This window comes from Haliaeetus leucocephalus, unplaced genomic scaffold, assembly GCF_000737465.1.
Source record: "Haliaeetus leucocephalus isolate CR32 unplaced genomic scaffold, Haliaeetus_leucocephalus-4.0 Scaffold1, whole genome shotgun sequence".
Classification (NCBI taxonomy): Eukaryota; Metazoa; Chordata; class Aves; order Accipitriformes; family Accipitridae; genus Haliaeetus; species Haliaeetus leucocephalus.
The window spans coordinates 22,330,332-22,354,642 of record NW_010972437.1 but is presented as its reverse complement, the minus strand read 5'-3'; the positions used below and the strand labels follow the sequence as shown (position 1 = coordinate 22,354,642).

General features: G+C 40.8%; 1 protein-coding gene across 1 annotated transcript in view; it reads left to right on the top strand.

Moving 5' to 3' along the window:
* HSPBAP1 (HSPB (heat shock 27kDa) associated protein 1) overlaps positions 1 to 24,052 on the top strand; it is a 38,013-nt gene extending 13,961 nt beyond the window's left edge. The window contains exons 3-8 of the mRNA XM_010569901.1: positions 4,727 to 4,911; positions 9,062 to 9,198; positions 12,344 to 12,515; positions 20,115 to 20,198; positions 23,134 to 23,244; positions 23,454 to 24,052. Of these exons, the coding sequence (XP_010568203.1) occupies positions 4,727 to 4,911; positions 9,062 to 9,198; positions 12,344 to 12,515; positions 20,115 to 20,198; positions 23,134 to 23,244; positions 23,454 to 24,011 (1,247 nt within the window). The 3' untranslated portion in view covers positions 24,012 to 24,052. The remainder of the gene's footprint in view (positions 1 to 4,726; positions 4,912 to 9,061; positions 9,199 to 12,343; positions 12,516 to 20,114; positions 20,199 to 23,133; positions 23,245 to 23,453) is intronic.
* Positions 24,053 to 24,311: the final 259 nt, after the last annotated feature.

The following is a 24,311-nucleotide window of genomic DNA, read 5'->3' as shown; positions in this document are numbered from 1 at the left end:
AAGTCATGGTTTTTTAGACCCCACCTAGTTATTCTTTCTGTACTCTTCTAACCTTCTTCAGTTGGACTATCTCTTTCTTAGAATGTAGGGTCGGCACAAAGACTCCAGATGAGGGTCTGCCAGTTGCTATGGAAGTAGTAGGATTACATAACATTATCTTACTTAACAACTGTATGAAATGTGCTTTCTTCACAGCATCATGACCATATTATTTCATGTTCAATTTTTGCAAGAGAAGTGATGAAACAGAAAGAAGTGTTCGAGGGAAAATGCTTGGCATTTTAGGATTTCAAAGCATTTTACCAGCATGGATTGATGATTCCTATGCCATTCCTGGGAAAACAGATGTTATTTATTCACTTTTTACAGATGGGATAACTGAGGTGTAGAATTAATACGCTGGTACACATTTTCACAGCAATGTCTTTATAGTCCAATGAGGTATCAGCCAGTTCTTACACTACAGGTAAAAGGCATTATCCCATTGCCAATAGGGAAGACATTGCATATATATGACATTTTCCTTGATACCTTGTTGACATATCTCAGTTGTAATATGCAAGGCTTACTAGGTAAAAGGGTAGATTTGGTCCTAGTCTCCATTAATTAGTAGGCACTTTTTGAGAGCCAAATAGGTGTGCCAACTAGGAAAGCTTCTGATGGGTTTTGATGGAGTGTTATGTAGCTAGGTGATGGATGGATTGATGCTACCAACTAAGTAGATGAGAGTCATCACTTAACAGTAACTTGTAGTCACTAGCAATATAAAGTGGATTTAAATTGGAATTTGTATCTTGAAGTTGCATCTATCTGTATTTTGCTTTTTCCTAAAGGAATCATTCCCTAGGCAGCAATCGGGTTTGTCTCCAGGAACCTCCATCATATGCTAATGTGAGCTAGAAATGTCTTCAAGAAGATGGGTAGAGCCTTCAGGGGTTGTATTGTAACTGAATGAGACCTGTGATGCTATAAAAAATTTGCATTGTAAGGATATACTAGTGAAGCCATTAGCCAGAGTCTGAAATAATGCAATACATTTCATGTGCCACTGTCATTTGGAAGATGGTTGATCTCAACTCTTGCATGCTTAATATTGTTTTTCAGCAAGGGCTTCTCTTCCTTATCATTGTTCACACTAACTTTCCCAAATGAAGCAGAGGCAGTGATGTGGCTAGAGAAAGCAACAGGAGACTAATATTAAAATGGTATTGATCTCTTTGCATATTCCTCCCATATTTACAGTAGCTTAATTGCCTTAAGACTAGACGGGACCACTCCTGCCACTGAGTCAGAAACATGCGCTAGAAAGAAACTGTTCTCCTGCTTGTAGGTATATTTTGGTGTCACTCTGAAATGGCTGCTTCAGAGTTTCTGAGATTATTTAAGCCACAAGGTTCATTTGGAAGATCTGAAATTATTTGAGACCTCTTACTATGACAACTTCTCATCTTTCTTTAGTGCCACATCTGCAGCCTGGGTGGGGATTCCCAAACTGAAGATTCCTTTATATAAGGAAGTGAGAACTACAAATGGGGCAACTCGATGGGAGTTGCTTGGATTTTATGTTTCTTTTCTTGACAGTTTGGAACTTCCTGAGGCATAATGGATGTGGAAGGCACATTTGAAACATGGAAAACACGGGAGCTAGCAGTATTATTTGTGTGAATTATTTGTACCTACCTAAGTTTGTGTGTTTGATAGTATCCTGTTTGATTACACAAGTTAAACAGTATGTGTCCATAAGAAGGAAAAAAATACAATTAAAGCATTAAGCATTGACAGAGATAAGATACCTCCAGAGAGAGTACCAGTGCTCATTACAAGAACAATGAAGGTGCTATTAATCAGGAAACCCCTACCCATCTAGTTCCAGCCATGCTAAAAGATTTATTTTTCTGAGGTGGGATGAAGGGTGGGCAGCAGCTACGGAAGTTGAGTTTCTGGCAGAGAAAATGCAGCATTATAGCCCATCTGTCTGATGGCTACCTGGAGCACATCAGCAATTACAAAGGAAGAAGAAAGCTTACACAAAACTGACTTCTGTATGCAGACGTTTCTTATTTTGACCGTTTTCTCTGGTTGTGTAGTAAAATGAATAAACAATGAGTTTACTGTGAAGAAGCTGGAGAGAACAAGAGGTTGTCATGCTGATCAGTTATGAGTCACAAGATCTCTGCAGGAAATTTCTCTCAGAGATGCTGGATAGAGCTGATGCTGTCAGATACGCAGTTGGATAGAAAAGGGCTGCAACTTGGACATCTGCCCAAAAGGTTTTACCACTAAGGACAGCAAAAGAATTCAAACCTCTGAGGTTTGATATAGCGAGGGACTGCAAAGATGGCTATAGACTCAGTAGCTGAATAGGAGGCTGAAAATATAGCACAAATACCATAGGCTGAATAAATGTCACATAAAGCTGAGTTTTGAGGTGGTTATTGGAGCTGGATGTGGATGGTCAGTTTTTTTGTTTTGTGAGTATGCCTGTGCTTTGTTATAGAATTAAATGGTTTTTCTTTGCTTGGATTATTTGTTTAAATAATTTTAATTCCTCAGCAGCTGTGAATAGACATTTGGTTTTCTTTAAAGAAATGGAGGAGACATTTCACTTGCATTCTTACTCGAGCTTTAGAGTATTTTCTAAGGCTATTATTTTTCCTACATTTCCCTTAGCATACATTGCAAACACTGTCTTTCTGAGTAGAATGGAATTTGGTGTCTGTCAGGACCAGACCTTAACTAAGGAAGGGAGCTGCTTCCTCCAAAAAGCACTTCTTCCCTCTCCCTCCCTCTGATTTCAATCTGTGGCATTAGGTGGGAGAGAGGAAGACTGTCATGCCTCCAGATACCATGTCATCAGACAGCACTGGTAGCTTACTTTAGACTTAGGTGTCTTAATCTATAATTTATCAATTACAAAACACCTTTTAGTCATTAAGTATTAGCAAACTGGTTAATAATGTTCTTGCTTCCAGCTGCCCATTGCTAACATTTTCACCCTAGTTGCAGTCTACAAATCCATCTAAGCAATCTGTCTAGATTGCCCAAATATGTTTTTTATTACTATTTATTTTTCCATCAGCACCTACACCTTGGTACTGTACAAGTTATAAATTAAACCAATAACCCTGCCCTGAGGAGATTGTGTCCTAGAAGATAGTCCTGCCTTTCATAGTTGGAATTTTTTAAATGAAGCTCAGAGTGAAATGCACTGTGAGGTAGAAAGGGTGTATTTCTTGCCTTTAAAACACTTACTCCTGAGTTATCTTGGAAGCTAGGCAGTGTCCTGAGCACTCTTTGTTCTCATCAAAATAATACAGATACTGAGCCACCTTCAGTAGTGCTTGTATCTTTTATCTAATTTTTCCATCAGATCATCTTTTAGTAAAATGATGTGCATTGCATTAATGACAGTATCAGGAGGGCATTGGACTGCAACACAGACAGGGAATCAGATATAGGGGCTTTTGGTTATTGCAGGTGATTTATGTGTCTTGTATGCAGTTCTAAGGTAGGGAGCCCTTCTACTGCGCAGACCCAGGCTACAGATTGCGGAATAGCGGGGCTTATCTGACATTTTTAGTTGATGAATTTGGTAGTGAGGGGAAGAAAAACCACTACCTAGGCTACTACAATGGAAAATGGCAAAATAATAGTGGTAGAGGTTTTAAAAGCTGTTCTCCCACCCAAAGAGAATAAGAACAAATGTATGAGAGTCTGTGGGAATTGCTGCGATAACAAAATGAGAGCAGTAAAGAACGAAGAGCTGCTGCCATTGCTGCACAACATTGAAAGGATCCCATTTCTGAGCAGCTCTATGCAAGTTACACAAGGTTAAATTGCAGCTCTGTTATTGTCATTCAGGCAGGCTGCAGTAATTTTTTCCCAGTAGTAGTTATAGTAAAGTGAGTGATTATTTTTTTTTTTTTAACATCGGATAAGTCTCTTTGAAGCTAGCACAATTAGCGGCTGTGGGAAATGAAGATCTCTGATTAACCAGAAGTATGCTGTGATGTGGGTTATCTTGTAGGCCTTCCAAGTGACCTGACCTTCAGCTGAAAGGCTGTATCAGTCAGCCCGACCAAAGCATGACAGGAGCAAAACACTGCTGGTAAATACTTTCATGCCTGCCAAGGAACACCACAATATGCTTTTGTCAGTCCCAAATGAAAAATAAGGACACAGAGCATTTTAAATGGATCATTGCCACATGTGTGCCTCCATAATTTGCTTCCTATGCGTTACTGTGCTGATTTGGTTATCCTTTAGGTGGGAAAGGGAAAAGATGAACATGTCCATCTACATAAATCCATGGAGACAAAATAAAGGGTACACAAATACTAGTGTGCACATTTGCAGCTCACACTTAAGAAGGGAGATGAAGCAAAGGACAGGCTCTCAGCTGTTCAGGGAACTTAGGTGAATTATTGAGTTACTGTGCTGAAGGGTGCCTTGCACATGAACAACAGTAACTATTGGTGTGCTTTTATCTCACAGCAAGTACATCGTAACAGCCACTCACTTAAACCTTAATGAAAAAGCAGTAGTCTCAGACTTTAATTACAAGTTAGGTGGTGAGAACCATTTTATTGACCAGAGTCAAGCCACCTAGTCCCGCTTCATATCTCATGTTGCATTTAACCAGAGCTGGGAGAGAAACTGCGTGTTTTTTTTACTGGTTCTGTGCTTAATGCTTATGTAGTATTTGGCTTTTCTTTTGTTGCTCTAGTTCCCCAGTTTGAAACCAGGTGTAACTACGTGAAGGCTACACTTGAAGAGTTTTTGGCTTGGAGTTGTGGGCAGCCGTCTTGTCTCTCTGGACCATTCAGTTGTTACGAGTACTCCAGATATTGGGCTTATGCTGACTACAAATACATTGCCAGGATATTTGAAGACAAGCCAGAAATTTTCCAGGTAAAGCATTAATATTATCTCTTCCTAGTTTAATCATTGCAAATTATCTAGTGTAGCTTTTGAAGCCTCTAATGCTATCCCTTCTCTGCTCCTTTGGCCATTTATTTTAAAATTTTGAAATAAAAGCTATTGGCTCTCAGGCTAATGGGGGACTAGTACCAACTGGCAGCCATCTAAAATTCTGGGTCTCCTTATATGCTTAAAAACATCACCACAAGTGACAAAAACAACTACCACATTGGCAGCACTCCCCTTCCCATTTAGCCCAGCATCATTTTGTGGCTGGGCAGGCTTGGGGAGCACTGAGTTACACGTGTGACCTCTGCAGCTAAACACCTTCCCTACACCTCTGCTGAAGGTATGGAATTGAGGTGGGAATAGGGTGTGGAGATGACAGGCAGCCAGCAGGTCTGGCATGTTGCAAGCTTGAGACCCTGCTGCTGCCCCAGACCCACCTTACACCTGAACAGTACCCAAATTAACAGCTCCACTCAGGAGAGAGGATTAGATGGCATGAATTCACTTGTAGCAACAAGGCTGTAACATGGTTTCACTCCGTGTTTTGCCTTATGGTTAGTTTTCTCAAGTAGTACAGTTCCTTCCCTTAATATATTTAGATTAACTGTTTGTGAGGAGGAGAGATTCTGAGTCTGCGGGATTATTATAACTTGATTATCTGTGGAGGTAGTAAAATACCTGAAGTAACCTGTCTCTGGAGGTACATAATCTATAGTAATTTCCAAATGCAGGTATTACGACACCTACCTGGGATATTTTCTTTTACTTTCTTCATGTCTATCTGTGATTTCAATGTATTGGTTCATCTACATTCCTGCTAATTCTCCTTGCAAATTGTCAGAGGGCAAAATTAAGGATAGCTATACAAAAGGTGTATTTTTTTCAAAAGATGTAAGGAAAGAATAGTAAATGAAGCCTTATTCATTTCTATACTTTCAAATGTGAAGGTGGAATCATAATTCCCTGCAAACACTGTATCAGTGGGATGACAGACAGTACAAACTGATAAGCCCCCTCAAATTAATTATTTCCTCAGAAAGCATTTCCCATGCTCCTTATATGTATTTTATTCTTTTATACCAGTAAAATTAGTATTTTTCAGCGCGCGGTCTTTTTTCAGACTGTCTCCTTTCCCAACCCCTGTTCTGTGGGTCAGAAGGTAAAGTTTGGGCACAAAGACCATCTTACCTTTCTTTCTCCCCTCCCTTCCTAAACACACTGAAACACAACCAGGATCACATAAACTTGGGCTGCACAACTCTGATACTGGGTCATGTTGTTTGAACTAAGTTGTGAGCTCTGTGGATGTTTCAGGCTTCCCCAGATTTTTGAGTGACTTCCTCTCTCTGTGGTCCTGCCTTGGTCTTCTCTCTTTCTGCCTCAACAGACAGCATTTTCCTGTGTTTTATGCCACAAGGTAATAGCAACTCAGAAGACCTGAACAGCCTGCTGCTTTATTCGGTCAATAAAAACACACTTGAAGGAAACAACCATTTTCCTCCCTCCTTCTTCCCCTTGTCCCCATTCAAGAACAAAATTGAGGCTCCAGGAATTGCATTTCTGTGCAGGTGTCACACCACAACCTCATCACCTGACCTATAACAAGCAACAGATTGTACCGCAGTTTTAGAATAGACACATGTAATGGTTATGCTGTGGATTTTTTTTAAAGCAGAATCTGGGAAGGAAAAAATCGATGGTGTTATGCAAGCAAATATGGTGTATGTCATCTGCCGGTTTCACAGGCATGGGAGTGAAATGCATCCATCAGTTCCAGACTCATATGGCTTTTGAAACACTGCTACCGAATTTATACCAGCCAGAAGAGTTCTTTGTAGAAATTCTCTTCCATTCTTGTGTGAATTTGATGATAACCCCTTTCTTCTTTTTAGATTTTATTTAGATTTACATAAGGTGATTTGAAGGGGAAAAGAAGGCCAACTGCACTGTTATTTATAGTGATTAATAGGGCCATTTAGAAGTTGTTTGAAATTTAGATTGCACTGTTTATCATTTACAGTTGTGTGGGCTAAGGTAATGATTCCATTATTCTAATCTATGAGCAGTATCTAGCATCTTACGTTTTTTGTTCAGTTGATATTTCATTACAGAATTTGAGATATAAATCAGAAGCAAGATATATGCGTGAAGTTTAAATAGAAATGAGACCTTTTAAAGTGACATACGGGTACAGATTAACTTCATTATAAGCAGCAAATGAAATAAATATAATTCACAAGTAATGTGCCATCTGTTATGGTTGGAACACCTTTTAGTGCATTTCTTCTTACTGTGGCTTTTTATTGTAGAAAAGGAACCCACTGTGACAAGATTTCAGTAATCCTACCAGTTCCTTTTCAGTTCATTGGTTAAAAACTATTTTACCCATAATCACTTCAACTATTTACTACAGCTGCAGCATTTTCAGAAAGTTCTTTTAAATCTAATATTGATTATGTGTGCTTTCTTTCCACTTAAATTGTAACAAAATACAAAAACTATTTAGGTGTGAGATTAAAGTGTAGAGATGGTGTTACGCTTAACTTTATCACTGAAATAGTTGTATTGGATTTTAAATTTTATGGCTGCTGAAATCTATAGGAGCAACTTTTTCTTTTTGATTTTTTGCTGCCTTTGACAAATGTTTATATTACACTTCTCCATTTTTTTCAAATGATATCTTTAAAATCAATAACTCTGAAATTCAAAATCTTGAGCAACACCTAATTTTGGGGAGGGCTATCGCTCATTTTGAGGGTTTCCTGATACAGACTCATGGTGAAGTCATCCTTATAATAATGTCTAGCTCTAGTTTTCCTCATCCATAGATCTTAAAAAAGGATAGTCATCCACCTGTCTGCAAGCAGCTAGCTTACATACTTAAATTAGGAGGCTAGACTCCTATTTTCTCTTTAAAGACAGCAGAAAGAGAGAGGCTTTTCCAAGGCATGATTGAGAGTGCTTTGACAAGAGCAGGAGCCAAGCTTAAATTAGGTTCCTAAAGTTAGGTGATGTGAATGACCCCAAAGTGCTTTACTGAAACGGAACAAATACTGTTATCTTCCTTTCAAGATGGGAAAAATAAAGCTCAGAGATGAACTGATTTGCCTGAGACCATCAGTAAGCCAGGAGTTGAATTTCTGTTTCCTAAGGCTCAGTCTGGGGCTCCAGCCAAAAGGCAGCAGTACCTCTGGCCAGTATACTTCAAGTGCTTTCCAGTAAACAAATGATCAGGCCCTGCAGGTGGCAGGGGGAGCTACAGAAACATGGGAAAGCTTTATCCAAGCTATACAGAGCCATCCTGCAAAACCCTTGAACTATCTGAAAAATACCTCACTGTCCCTCTCGTTCCAGCTGTCATCCCCAGGGGATTACTTGTGGGAGGACCAATGGACTGGAAAGCTCCAGGATCATGTTCATAACACATGCATACCTGTTCTGCCCTTTCTCACCCGGTAATCAAATTGTTTTAAGTTCATTGCCTCCACAGTTCCAAAGGCAGGAGAAGAATATGTCCATTAAATAATAAAAAACTTTAAAAAAACAGCATACCACTGGGTCAGAGATGGGGTAAAGTCTGCATTTCCAGAATACATGGAGAAAGCTGAGACAGGAGCAAAGAGAGCAAATATGCCACATGGATTATCAAATTGGTTTGAAAAGGGAATAGGGATTTTTCCTTCCTTCCACTCTTTCTTTTTTTAAATGCTCTATATCAGAATTTTTCTAAAAGCAATCCTGAGCTTGTGTGGATGGTTAAGAGTGGAGAAAGGAAAAAAGAGTGAAAAGAAGGAAAAGAAGCCACGTGTGGCAATGAGCAGTTGGGCAGCCCTTCTGTAGAGCAAATGGGTGACTTGAGTGATATGAAAGACCAACATGAGCACTGGAGACAGAGCTCTGGGAGGCTGTGTAGTCAGAAAAAGAAAAAAGTCAGCAGAAGAAATGCTACTAGAGAGGAGAATTTTGGAGGAAGGAGCACAGGCCATGCATGCAAGAACTCCATCAAAGAGCAACAGCTGCAGTGGATAAAGAGCAACTGAACAGTGGAGGGGAAGACAAGAGACTCAGAGAACTGAGGGTAGGATGTGAATCAGTTCAACAGCTTACATAAATAACCTTTTCATTGCTGTAGGATATAAGGTGGTCTGACTTTGGTTTTCCTGGAAGAAGTGGAAAAGAGAGCACGCTGTGGATTGGTTCTGAAGGAGCAAACACCCCCTGCCATTTGGACTCCTATGGCTGCAACTTAGTGTTGCAAGTACAAGGAAGGTAACAAGTACATATACATACAACAAATACAGGGGAAGTTACACTGTGCTATAAAGTTCGTTTTGGACTCTTGAGTATTAATTCTAGGTCCTGATTATGTTAGTTTTCTGACCTCTCAGCGACTGAAGAGCATCAGAACTATTTTATAGGAAATGGCAGAACTTCAGGGGGTTGGAGTTTGACTGGGTCATAGAGGTAACAATTTTATTCTGTTTGAGGAAGATCTTTGCTGATCTGTGTGTTATGTGGTCCAATAATAAACGTTTTAATCTTCCTAGTAGTTACAAATTCAGGAATTTGGAAGTGGGAGATAAAGAGTTAAAAACAAAAAGCCCAGAAACAAAATAGAAATAAACTGCTTTAGACTTTTACAATATTCTCTGTGCAACAGCCTCTAATAGCCTGCTAGAATAAATTTAAAAGGGGAATATCAGGATGGGAGCAGCCAGCTGTGAGCAAAGTTGAAAGGGACATTTAAGGCTCCAGACTAATTTTGGAGCACGTAGCTTTGTTGCTGTATCTTTCTGCCTGTTTGCATGCTGTCTCCCCCTTCCCCCCCCCCTTCTTTGTTTTCTTCTTTCCTTGCATATTGGCCTCAGGGTTTTTTTGTTATCTATTATTGCTAGAGTAATGCTAGAGTAACAAAACAAGTTGCATGCATTTTTTAGGTTTGAGAGTATAGAGTGGAAGGAGTAATTTGCCAGCGGGATTTTAATGTGGTTAATTACTCTAACATTTTATAGAACAGTAAAATCATGGTGGTCTTGTGATTAAGGTGCAGGACTGGAAGTCAGGCATGCTGGCTTCTGTGCTGGGCAGTGCCACAGGTTGACTGGCTTTAAGGCCCAAGGCAAATTATCTGATCTGTAAGAAGGGTGACTCTGTTTAGCTCTCAAGTGGGTTTTCATTCATGTTTACAAATAGCCTTGAGATCCTTGGGTGAATGTGCAGCAGAGACACTGTGGAAGCAGCCCTCAGCACTGTGCTTTGCTGCAGTCAGTCCTGTAGACTTCAGATCTCATCAGTAAACATTATGCATTGAAGTCCAGACACTTAAGTGTATTTAGGAGCCAGAAATCTCATTGAAAACCATGAGATTTACATGCTTAAATATCTTGTAAGGATCCACCTAAATACTGGGTACTAAATAAGTACAGTAATCTAGCAGACCTGATACCTGCCCTGCCTCTTTAATCTCTACCTTCAGGTGTTGAACTTGAGCCAGAGTTCCAGCATCACGTAGCAATTTTGCCTGCCTTCCCAAGACACTTCCTCCTCCTCTGGTAGAACAAAATCCTTGTTCCTCTCAGGGAAAGAAGCAGCCTAAAGCCTTTGCATGGCCTGAAAAGACAAAGTTGTTTTCCTTTCAGAGCAAAGCCTATAAATAGATTGCAAACTTCCACAAGCTTGTGAATCCTCTGCTTCTTCAGAGCAGAAAGATTCCCTCTTGAGACTCACAAACAAGACAGGCTTTGTAACAGAATATAAGCTTATGCTAAACTTAAATAGATTTGCCTTTGCAGGAAAGCCAGGGATGACTCCTTAGCCCTTTGTTGCTATCTTGAATGTCTTCCTTGCATCCCTCAGGCTTCTTAATTTTTTGCTTCATGATATTGCTTTGTCATGAGCCTGCAGGATTAACCCATGAGCCTCCTAACCTAGTTATTCTCTGCCCCTTCAGAGGGTCTATCTTGGAGGGCAAAGCAAAGTTGCAATAGGGCTTGAGTTTCAGGAGAACTATTTTTTGTGCTTGCACCCAGCAGTAGCTTTGGTGATTACCAAGAAATGTCAGCAGCCTGTGGCACTTCCATCTGTCCCAGTCTCTGAAGTTCTGGCTATCCTGCTATTCCTGTGTCTTCTGGTTTTGTGCCATTTGGTTGCTTTTTCAGATCTGTGACTTAGAACTGACAATTAGAAGCAGTAGGCAAAAAGCAGGAAGTGAGTACCGAGGAAAGAGACAAAAAGAAAAGATCTCGCTAGAGTCTGAAACAAAGAGCTGCACAAATTGTCCAACTGTGCTGTAAAGTACTGCCTTTATTCCACTGCTTAGTGCACGGGTCACCGTTGTACTGACTGTCTGGCGCCTTTTCAATGTAATAAATTCTCTCTTTGTGTATTCCTTTCCGGTTATTTCCATCACCTAAAGTACTGCCATATAAAACTCCTCTTTCTAAATAACATATGTACCTGCTAAGATATTTCATTTATAGTACCCATAAAACTGGCACCACCAGTTCTGGCATATTCTTTTTCTCTCCTTGATCTGGTCTATGTAACTGAAAAAGAAACATTAGCTCCTAAGGACGAGGTCCGTGTCTCAGCTCTGCTTGGCCCTGCACTGTGGTGTGTTGACCCAATTCTCTGGGCACATAGAGAGCAACCTGCAACACGAGTGCCCTGATGAGCAGAACGACCCTGTCCTGCTCCATCTGAGCATTTAGTCACACCAGTGAGTTCTTAACCCCAGTGGCCCACACAAGCCACATTCTCATCACGTGGTACTAATAACACAAAAAAATACGGGTGTTTCAGGATGCTTATGTCTGCGAATGTCTCTGGTTTTTATTTATGCCATCTGTGGTATAGAAGCATCAAGGTGAGTTTTACTAAGAATGAGGGGTTTGCGACTAACAGCCAGGTATTGTAGGTGAAGATAGGAGACAGAAGATCGTGTCCATACCCCTTTACGATTACCATTGTAAACACACAATGCCCTCCTTTTAAAACATGGGTGCAGCAGCTATTCATTCCATGAATGAAAGTACGCTGTCTGTAACAAAACTGTTTCCCCTGGTTTATAGAGCAATTTTTAATGCTCTGAGCATCTGTAAATGCTGCATGTTGTTCTGTAAAAGGGAGGAAAGAGGAACCAGATGGAAGAGCTTTTTTTAAAAATTTTATTTTATCTGCCTTTTAAAAATAATTTGTGAGAAGCTGTAAATCTTTTCAGTTAAAAAATTAAAAAGTGGAATATTTTAAAAACACTTTCAGGAGACAGCCTGTAAGCACTGCCTGTGTTCTCACTGCGTAGGAGATTCACACAGCAAGGCAGATTTATGTTTTATTGAAAACCTTGCTACTGCCTTTAGTTCTTTGCTGTAACTGACATGCACTGAATACATTTTTATCTTCTCTCTATTTTCAGGAAGAGATGGCACCTCTTCCCACCTGGTGACACCAGTTTCCTTTATCCCACCAGGATCCCTTATGAGGAATCCAGCATATTCAGCAAAGTCAACATTGCCAACCCTGACCTGAAACGCTTTCCTGAGTTTAGGAACACAACAGCCCATGTGGTTACACTCAGTCCAGGACAGGTACCATTCACATATGAGCTTTACATTACTTTAAAGATTCTAGTAAATTGTTTAACTGGCTAATTATGGGCTAGGAAATCTTAACAAATTGACTGTGGAACTTCCCTCTACCTACAGTCTGCACTCAGGCTTGTTACATTTCTCTCAGCACAGGAACTTCCTTTGCTCACAGTTACTTTACTAGCCCTTTTTGTACAAAACCTGCAAACATTTGGAGAGTTAGTTCAATCAGCTGCCCAATTCCATCACAGTTCTTGCCATCACCTCCAATTTGTCTGCTTTAAAAGTTTCTTGAACAGTACTCTAACCTGTCTACTCTGAAACCAGTATGTTCCATAAAATGTGTTTGATTAATGAGCGTGTAGAGCCAACAAAGGAACTCATGTTTTGATAGTGAATAACCTTCACCAGGGAACATTGGCCCAACTTGTTGCTTTAGTAGCAGGGTATTATAATGATGATACTTGCATTTAGAACACACACCATCCAGAGGTTTCACAGTGCTTTACAAGAATGTGAAGATATTATTAACCCTGTTTTACTGAGAAAGTTCAGTTATAAGTGCTTGCCTTACGGCCACACAGGCAGTCAGCAGCAATATGAGAGTAGGGCTCAGGACTCTTAATTCCTAGTCTTCTGCCGTAAATAGTGTCCTTCTTTATTTAATCAACATGGTCTGTATTTGGAGTCTGAATTACCCTTTTTCATTTGTTCAGTAGTGCACGTCCTTGTAAAGCACCCCTGCGCATCTCAAACTGTCAGGACTTTCCAAAGGGATTCTGCAATGTTCATTGCTCTGACTGCTTAAGATGGTGGAGTGGCTGCTTGTAGTGCCTTTTCACGCTTCTCCTACCAGATGTTGTCACCTCTTTTGACCTGCCAGCTCAGCAACCTGTGCTAGTTCTCCTTTGCCCCTGGCTGGCAAACCCACCTGCCTTCAACAATTGGAAGAACTGATTTTTGCTAATCTAGCTAATTTTGAGGAGGCAGAGTGAGGAGCGCTCCTGTGAACTGGTGAGATTGCAGGCTGGAGCAGGATAGTTTTTTCCAACAAGAGGATGATGTCTATTGCCTGGGAAGAGTATGCTATTCTGCTGGTACAGTTGCAAATGGGGAATCCGTGATCAACCTTCATTGTTTGCACTACATTAGCTCCTAGTCATACTCCTAAAATAAATTATTAGTTTCACATTCTACACTTTGTAAGGTTGCAGTGTTCAATAATTTAAAGCACAAAGAACAAATTTTTACTATTGATAAAAATGCCACATCCATTCAGCACTGTATTATCCATGATCCCCAACACTAATTCAATTTATAATCTCCTTTGGAATGATCAAGTATGGTAGTAAACCTTTAATATGATCTTCATTTTAATTAGGCTTAAAGCAATTACAAGTTAATCTTGCTAGGAATAAAGATCTTGAGCCAGCTCAGTAATACAAGTTGTCTGCATCGCCATGAAGGAGATACTGTTTAGATTTCTGTGGAGAAGGTAATGTAAAGGCAATGACAGAGCCATGAGGTATTGCCTTCATCCATTTTATCAGCACCTTTTGGGTGGTGCTTTCCTGCATCCCATCCAGAAGCTTATGGGGCAGGTGACTGGAGACTCCTGCTGCTTGATGGAGAGGAAAGGAATGACCTAGAAGAACTTCTTTGTTAACAAGGGAGAGGATGCCTAAATAATAACAATCTTGATACATACTTAGCCATGGTTTTCATGTGGAATTAATACAATTACTGCAGAATTTGCAGCCAGCTTTATTTTGTAATAATATATAGCATCTCCACTCCTTCCCAGAGGATACACAGAACATTTTGGATTAGATATTGTAGCAATAAAGGGTTGAAAAATAAAGACAAAGGTGTTCTTAGGTATTCAAGAGAGCAACTGCATGTAGGCTGAGTGCAGCTTTGAATATCAAAAACTTCATGTGTAAAATGCCACCTTCTGGTCGTTGTTTGCTACAAGCCATTTTTCTACACCCATTTAAGGCTTTAAAGCAGAATTCCTACCTATAACATTGTACCAATGCACAATACGTACTTCGGTTGCATCCTTTGTGCCCTTTCACTGTATTGTTCAGAGGTGAATATCTGTTATGAGTTTAGGTAGTTGGCTGAGACTTTTTTATAAGGTTTCATCCTGTACTTCACCAGTGACTGTGGGCTGAATTTCCAGAGACGTCTTAATACGGCCTCCAGTTATACGTTAGTGATCTGTTCTTGATAACAAATTATGATAACATTTAGATCTCTAATTTATTTAAATAGGCAGCTGAGTAGTTTTAGGGTTTGCAGCGGTACCTGACTATATCCAAGAAGTTACAAGCTCAGTTTGCATCACACAAATGTAGGGGCTTCTTATAAATATTTGGACCTGGTCACCTATGCAATGTTTGCAAGGCTGAGTGGTAAGTACAGAGCAGGAGGTTGACTGCTGGTGGATTTGTGCTCACTGAACTAGTGATTTTTCACCCAAAGCATTAGTATTTTGTTTTATTTCTTCATAAATTCTGCAGTATTTCTAATAATGCCTTGATTGTTTTCACAAATATACAAATACTGCTTAAAAGATTGCACATGGGGCAAAACATGTCTGTTCTAGTATATTCCACCCCACACTCTGGGACAGGTGTTAAGAGAGTTAGGGCAAGATCTGCTACCCTCAACTTAAACCCTTCCAGGACAAATCTCCTGTCTGCCATCAGTGGGAAGAACCTGGTACCTCTCAAGGTGATTCATCCTCCTTGTCTTATACAATTACAGTCCTACAGAATCATTCATCCCATCTTGTCCTTCAGCACAGGCTATAAAAGAATGCTTTTAGATGCATAGATGCTTAGATTTTTTGATGATTAAAAATAGGAGAGAAGAATCCCACCTGAAAAGGCTACAAAAAAATGAGATGCTGTACAAATACAAAATCATTGATCATTCTTTCCTCTGCCCCACTTCTTACCAGCTTCTTGCTTCCTTCCTGCTCACTAATGTAGTTTTCTTAATCCATCTTCCTCTTAATGCATACCCATATAACTAGACAATGGTAAAAAGACAAAAAAGCACATCTCGGCTTGTCTGAAGGTAGACACATGAGGCTCCACACATCTGCCCTCCTAATGGAGAGCAAGCACCTTGTACACTGGGCTCCCATGAGCAACGCCATTCCCTCTCATGCTACCCCAGACCGGAGGGGTAGTGGACACCAGGACCCATGGTGTTACAGGCAGCACTCAGCTGCCCTGCTGCCTGCTCTCCTGCCTCCTTGTGTCTCAGGCACAGAGGAGTTGCAGCACAGCTCTAGATACCAGAGGTGCAAGAAAAGGCCTAACTGAGCTAGTCTTAGAGGCACATTGAGTCCGAGAAGGATGCTCCTTTCCAGCCTTGAAAAACATCATCACAGTGGGGAAAAAATTACTTTAAAAAAAGATCAACGTAACTGCTTGCTGTCTCTCACTGCGGTCTGCTGCTCAGAAGCTCTCCTCCCCTGCTTTTGCTTGCCTGCTTTCTGAACACATCTCAGACTCAGTCTGTGTCCACAGCTACAGTTATCACTAAGTTCCTGTGTAAAGCTGCCAGGTTTTCTCTTCCTGTGCTCCTGCTGCAGTATCTAACACACCATGGGATCCTGCTCAGCAGCCAGAGCTCTCAACAGCACAGGCAGACCTCTGACGTCTGACCCAACCCTGAGCAAGCAGAAATCTGCGTGAAGTCAGGGCGGGATTTCCCTATATGCCACCTTTAAAGAAAAGGGATGAGAGCTTCAGATTGGGTTTAAAGTGGGCAGCAGCAAAACAGACAGTCTGAATAACCAAGAAAAATAGAATTGATACCAAAAAAAAAAGTGTTGTTTTAAGTCAGGAAATGCAGTAATTCAAACTTTTTAAAAGGCAATGAAATAAATGTTCCAGCTCAAAGTATACAAAATACTTTTTAAAAGGGGCTGCAGTGAAAACCTACTTTTGTTGGAGAAAAGTTTAAGTGATTGAGTAAAGAAGAATTCAGAGTTGTCCACAGCATTATGCATAGTAGACGGTCGATAATTCTGTTGTGGGAAAGGAAGAAAGAATTTTCATGTGTGAGGCTGCAGAGCTAGCCCCAAGTCACCCCACAGAGAAGGCAGAACAGCCCAGTTCAGCCTGTAGACACCAGAACTATTGTCTCCATCAGAGAGAGGCAGAAAAGTCCAGGAGCTGAATTTATACTCGTATTGGTGATGAAAACACCACTCAGCCTGCAACACACATGGAGAACCCCACGAATGCCCAAAAAGTCAAGCAAACCAAAGGTGAAAGCTGCCAGTTCCTAACTGTATTTTTCCACCTCTTCCCTGAGTTTCCCTCAGTCCCTTGCCTGGGTCCGTATGGACACAGCATGGTAACAGCCCCATTCCCTTCCTGTTCGCAGTGCTTTTCCCCAGGGTTGTGCCTGCGTTTCTGGCATCAGTGGCCCTTGTTGCTCTGTTTCAGCAGGTGGGAAGACACCAGCTCGGAAGGGAGGACGAAGGCAGGATAAGAAGCACTTCCCTAGCACCAGGGCAGCCAGGCACCAGCTGGGACAGGCCATAGGCTGGGGTGGCAGCACCCTGACAGAGTCCTCACATGGTGCTCCCACAGGGTTGACTATGTGTTTATTTATTTTATTTTTCATTGCCAGGGTTGCAAGCAGCTGTGGGATTTACTTGGGTCCCCCCGCAGCCCCCCATCTTTGTCTTCCCATCACGCTGGTGTTCTTTGGTGCTTCTTTTTCTTGCGCATTTACCCAAATATCTTTTTCTAAAGAGCAGGAATTTCTTGGTATAATATTTCACTTCAGGGTATGCTTTCTTTTTGAAGCAATTCCACCTTTGCCCTACCTTTGCACTACATCGAGTTAATCATGTCCATTGAGAATTTAAACCTCTTCTGTTCTGTGTGCTGTACAAGTCTTCAGCGTTGCTCCACTTGCTCTCCCAACTGTTCTCTTGGTTTCTTTCCTCGCGTTACAGACCAGAATTTCATTTTATCTTTCCTGGGATTTCTGTCCTACTTTGACTTCATCTGCCATATTTGCCTATCACTAGCCCTATTATCTGATTGGTTGCTGTTTAGATCAGTACCTTCCCAGCCCGCAAAGCTAGATAGATTCTGTAGAAAGCAGGCTAACACAAGATTATCTCTTAGCTTGGAATAGTTCTGTCTTGCTTTGGCACTTTAGGTTTTCCCTGTAAAACATTTGCTGCATTTTTGTGTGTGTGTATTTCACTGTGGTTTTCTTTCACATTTCCTATTGAAATGTAGTTTCAAATGTAGTTAAATCTGTTTCCCATATTCATAAACATATAGAAGTCGTCTTTATTTTATTGTGGAATTGATAGTTGGGGGGGGGGGGGTAGCTTCTAGTTTGCAAACCTCAAAGAATACTAGTTTATAAAGGTAGAAGAATCCTACTCTGCTTCTCTCTCTGATGATTTTTTTTTTTTGGTCTTGTTAGTTCTCCTGCTCCCTGGCCAGCTGGATTTTTTGTTTTTAATTTTTTCCATTTCTTCATCTTCCTTAAAGTTTTAGTCCTTTTGCTTTTTGATAATTTCCATTTTCTTGCTGCTATAAATCCTTATTTTAACAAGCATAAGCTTGCCCAAAAATAAAAGGAGAGCAACTGTCTTTATGGTACCTGTTTTGCCTCTTGGAGTCACAGCTCTGTAGCTCCTCTATAAATGGCATCAGCTGTGGAAATACACAACTTCGCAGTTACTAGCCTTAACCTGCTGGCAAGTAAAATCTGCTTAGTCTCTCCAAAGACCAAGTTCCTCCTCTCTGGTTTGAAAAGACTGGACTAGTTGGGGGATTGTATTTTCCTCCTAGTTATATCTCCTCTTTCCAAAGCAATTCTGTCTCTGCTTTGCATGAGTCGCATTGAACCAGCACATTCCATTCCTAATTTCCATCTTGTTTTTCCAGGCAGCCCCTGTTACTGAAATATTCATACACTTCCCTTAATTTGCTTCTTGCTTTTGTTCCCTTGCTACATAGTCCCTCTGCACCATACCCCAATTCCCTAGCGTCTTCATCCATTTCTCCAGCATGTTGCAAGCTCACTATGCCTTCTTCTGCTGTATAACAAAGTTTTTGAGGGTTCATCATTATATCCTATCATTTGGAGGGCACCCAGATTCTTTAACAGAGTTCAGTATAGGAACCCCTATAGAGCAGATGAGTGTTTGTTTTCTTGGTGTGATTCTGCAGTCAGTGAAGTGTAGGCAAACACTTGCTAACAGATAGACCCATTGCAGCTAATGCAACTGCACTTTTCATTTGAAGTGTAGGTTTCTGTGATAAAAGCACCACTCAAACTTGCTCAGTGTAGAAAGTGTGTTTTGGCTTCAGACCATGTAGGGTTTTGTACACTTGTAGGTGTCAGGAATAACTAATTGGTGATATTTTTTGAATAATGGCCCTCCATAGACTGACTTCCTTCTGTTTTGTATGCTCTACTGGATTAAAGCACAATTTCCAAATGTTTTTGACCTTTAGAGAGCCAATGGTTTTTTTGTTTGACTTAAATTGAAACTTGTGGAGAACATTTTGTCCTCTGGCCCAAAAATGACTCTGCTCTGACTGCCCTGTAAGTGTTTGCAGTATTAGGGCCACAGTCATTGTTCCCTACATAGACATTTTCTCATTAGCCATGTTTTGATATAATGAAGCACAGGGCTATCTAGGTAGCAGAATGTTCTTTTAAGTAATTTGTGTCTACCAAGAAAAGGAATTGTCTGCAATTCAGATACAGACCATTGCTTCACTTTCCCCAATCTGAAGTGTATATTTTTATCTGTCTCTGACCATTTTTACTCCTTGTCAAAAGCCATCTTTTATGCTTTTCTTGATAGCCCTGTGATAATCTAATGTTCAGTAATGTATAAAGCTTGTCCTGTATCATCAAAACAACATTAATGTATTTGTACCATAAAAGCCATGGGTTGGAATCAATTTTATGTCACAGCTATCATCCTGATATAGTTGTAAAGCTCTGATCTAAACTAGATTGTCGTGATCTCTGGGACACCTTCTTTTAAAAGCCTATCTACTGAAAGTGACGAGTTTAATTCTGGTGATTATTTACCAGAATTAAAGCTACATACTGTTAATCACCTAGATGAGCATTAGGATACCTGCTTTTTGGGAAAGCCAGCTGGCAGTCCTTCTAAAGGAACTGGGAAGTCTGCTCAGTTGCAGAGTCTACAAAGGAGTTCTTGCTTGGCTGAGACTTTCTCTAAAGCCCTGCTTTACTGCTACACCAGCTGCACTCCCTTTGTACAGCCAGACCTTGCTTACCTAGAGCAGTTAAAAGGTTACAATCCTGCTTCACATGAGAAGTAGTTTGGATGGGAGGTAGTTCTGGATCATGTCCACTTCTTACATGATAGTATTGATACAAAGGGAGGAGAGTAGGCATTTAAGTCTTGAGAAAAGGCTCTTTAGAAGGAAGTTATAAAGATGACCTCCTACCCCTATTCCTTGCCTCATTCTGCCTCTGAATCCCACACCACCTTAATTAAAACACCTTATCTTTCTTCAGGCTTCTGCTAATACCCTAATGCAATGTCTCCAATTCCAGGTCCTGCTCGTTCCAAGGCACTGGTGGCACTATGTGGAATCCATTGATCCCATCACTGTCAGCATAAACTCTTGGATTGAGCTGGTATTTTCCATTTTATGTCATGGTAACGTAGCACTTCCATGTCTGCATGGACTTTTGTCCCTTGCCTGCCAGGTCCAGCCCTATTGGGTGTGCTGTATTTAGAGGTTGGGGAGGGAGAAGCCCTTATGGATACAGTTTTTGCTGAAGAACCTTCCAAGGTTCCAGATCTGAAGCCCCAGTTCAGCAGAAATCACATTCAAGTTTACCTCAATCAGGCAAACAATTAAACACAAGCTAAACTTTTCATGTCCAATTTCTTGTGGGCTAACTAGCTTTGTGTTCAATAGGGGACAACAGAACAGCAACTTCACCGCAAGCACATGCTTACATGCAAAGCTAAATTAGAATTTAAATCAGATTAATGTGATGGGAAGGGGGTGGCAGAGGATTTTTGAATTTTCATTTCTCTGTGATAGTTTTGATTTGCCTGGAGTTGGATTTGCTCAGGTATTTAATTAATTTTCTTTTCCCCAGGCTTTGATTTTTCTTGCTTATGTTAACCAGTATGTATGGGATGGTTCCAGGGATATCATAGTTTGGGTTGGAATGGACCTTTAAAGGGTTATCTAGTCCAACCCCCCTGCACTGAGCAGGGAACTCTTCAACTAGATCATCCCTATGCTCCAGAAGGTTTTCTGGTTCAAATTACTTTATCATCAATCCTAGCTTAATATAAAAAAAGACCCTTTGAAAAGGCCTGTGAAAGCTGCCTCTCTAAAATACTTATTGCTTTTTTTTTTTTTTTTTCTCCTTTTAAACCTTTATTAGGCTGGAAGTCTGCAGGGGGATGAACACATGCATTCAGCTGCTGTTCAGAGACCACACAATACATTTCTCATACCAACATCAAACCAAGCGTTTGCAGAGCACAGGAACTCACTTGGGTGTTTCCCTCATGGAAAAATTTTCTAGATGAGACTATGCATTTAGAAAGGACAGCAGGCCCACAGCCCACACCAAGCTCTTATATAGCCCCAAGTACAGTCAGGCTGTGTCCAGTGCCAGAGAAAGCACCAATACTGCAGAGCAACCATTTAAGCCTTCCTTAAATTTGAGCAGCCTTTGTGGTAATTCAGAGGAGCTGGCTGTGTGCCCTGTGCTTGGAAAGACCCTGATGTCAACACACACATACTTGTACCCTAAGCTGTGCCTCACAAATTGTTCCCCTCTGGAGGAGCAGGTCCGGATTGGATCAGTTGTGCTAGGCTGGTAACTCCCAAGTGGCTGGGTGGTATGTCAGCTGTAGTATTTCTAGCTATTCTTATGTGCTGGAGGGAAAAAAAAAAAAGTGGAGCTAAACTCCATGGCCTTTCTGGTCATAGAGGTCTTGCAGAAGTCACCAAGATCCTGTTTCATGACAGCAAGAGCAGGTGGTTGTGTGGCATCATAAACAGAGGCGTGTTTGCTGGATCTTGCTAGTGAATGACACACATACTCCCCCTCCCCAAATATCAAAAGCTGCCATAAACAATTACAGCTATTGCAACGCAGGTGAAAGTTCCTTACAGAAATTATCCCTACAGCTGATGATGCTAGCACTGGATGCTAAAAGACAATACTGAGAACATTTCCATTACCAAATCAAGCAGTTCTTGCTTGCAGCTGTTACCAGCTGCCTTCATATTGACAGATATGAATCATGCCAACATTTACAGTCCTAGTGAAACCATTAATTATATTGGCAGGACTTTAGAAGTTTAATTTGTTTTCAGCTGGATGTGAGCTACTCAAAGTATTCCATGCTTCCTAACATACTCTCATGCAATCAGTACAACCCTGTTATTCAGCAGACAAGGATGAATACCAAGAGTGCAACACCTTAAATAATTTCCACATGTAGATACCAAACTCTGTGTTTTGGGGGCTTGTTACACGAGGCTATTAATAAGCCAAGCATCCAGAACCACAGAATGCTAAGAGCACTTCTCCCTGCTTCTATCCCAAATTCTGCTCAGAGTTCCAGGATGAATTACTGCCTTCAACACTCGCACTAGAAAGATGCATGGTTTGCTTGACATGTTCCCCAAAGCCTCAATTAGGCAGTTCAGGATGGGTTGACTAGGTTACATCTTTCCTCCAAAACTTATATGTCTAAGCATCTCAATGAAAGCAAATTTATGTATCCACTCGTAGGCGCTTGTCATGGAAATAACTAAACCACCCATCTTGTTTGGAGAGTCTTACTGTCTCCTTCCACATACCCTTCCCTTCCATATACAAGAAACTCAGTTAAGTGGGTTTTGTGCTGCTATCCTAGACTAGCTAGTATCCAGCTGCCCAAGGGGATGATGCAGGAAGTGAAGGCCTGAAACAAAGAGCCAGTTACTAACTTAGTTTTGCAGGAGAGCTTTCAGAGGAAACATTTTTTCCTTCTGCTGATGTTTAAAACTGCAGCAGTATGTCAGCTGCTGTTACATGATAAAATATTTCCTGAATTTCCTTGACTCACTTTTGTGCCTCTGTCGCCCCCAGATAGTTGCTGCCTTGCTGTAACATCCTGTGTTTTAAGTACTTAAACTAGACATAATATGTAGATATATAAAATTTGCTATGTACTTCCATGGTCTTTCTAGTCCTAAAGAGCTATATATAAACGCATACATTAATTAAATGCTAACATTGCATTGTAATTTCAGGGACCAGATTCAATTAACAGAACACTAATAAGGGAAGAGATTATATACACACACTAGAATCTACTTTTGCAAATCCTTATTCAGATGAGTAGTCACACCAGAGCCTGTGCTGTTACTCATGTGGGGGCCGTATGCATGAGTAGGAGCATCAAAACTCTGAAGCCTTTCACTGACTTCGCATACATGAGTATGGCTTTCAAACTAAGAGCATCCACTCAGTTCCTCCCAAAATCTTCAAGCTTTCTGTAGAGACCCAAGTGCTAACCTATCTCCAAACACTTTCTGTTCCCCTGAGGCAGGATGCAGATCATGAAGCCCGTGTAGAAGAAGCAATAACTCGAATGCTAGTATGTGCCATAAAATCAGCAGAAAATCCCGGTGCTGGAGACGTGTGGCTAAATCCCACAGAGGTAAGCCCTCTCTTGCTCCCATTATAACAGTGATAACAGAGAATTACTGACATTTTGCTTAGCTTCCCCTGAGTCTTTCTGCTGCCTGAGAAAAAGAATTTTAAATTCCTTCCCTTCACGTAGCAAAAGTAATTCATGGAAGATAATCATGCAACATAGAATTGAAACATATCTCCTTTTAACTGAGTGTATCCTGGGTGTTTTCTTAGGTTGAGGCAACATCCCATGAAATCAATCTTCAGTACCTGAATAAAGCAGTGTCTGCATATTTCAAGTGTCAAAAGGCAAGTGTGTCAGAGCAGGCGTGTTCCAGCAGCACTGGCACAGAGCAAAGGACAAGTGCCTCACGCAAGAGGAAGAAAGGGGAAGTTGGCTGTGAACCAGAGGGCTGCAGATTACTAACCCATGAATTTGGCTTTTCATCATTTAAAGCAGAAAAGCTGCAGAAAATACCTTTTGGGCCTCATCTTATTAAAGTTTTACCACAGCCTCAAGAAACAAGCTCAATGGGTGCAGTTGCAGTTGAAAGTGACAGTAGAGATCTTCTCCATGAAAATGAAGGAGGACATTTTGGAAAATTACACTGCACCAGGAAGCAATTGGTAATGAGTAATGACTGTGAAACACCTGCACATCAAATGGATTCAGACGGCAGTCCAAATGCCTCACAAACAGCCCTTTCTACCAATGATTTGCTAGACTGTTTGGTTAATCCGCATGTCATCAATTTAGTGGCTCGGCTGCTGTTAGAGAGAACAAGAGTTTAATGCTGGAGTGCTTTATCATTTCTGAAATAAAGAAATCAAATGGCAGCCTTGTTCTGGGTGTTTAAGGTCTGTAATAATTGAATGTTTTATTTCAAATAATTTTAGGTACAGATAGACAGAGTTAATGGTTAAGTGGCAGATTTAAGTTGAGCTGAAAGAAGAATAACTGGTTAATGATGGCTGGGAAGAGAAGCGTGTGTCTGAGTCAGAGAGCTCCTCAGTGTTACGAACAAAACAGAGCATACACAGTTATACTCCCACCATGATGTGTGGATGGGATCTTTAAAGTGTTCTACAGCT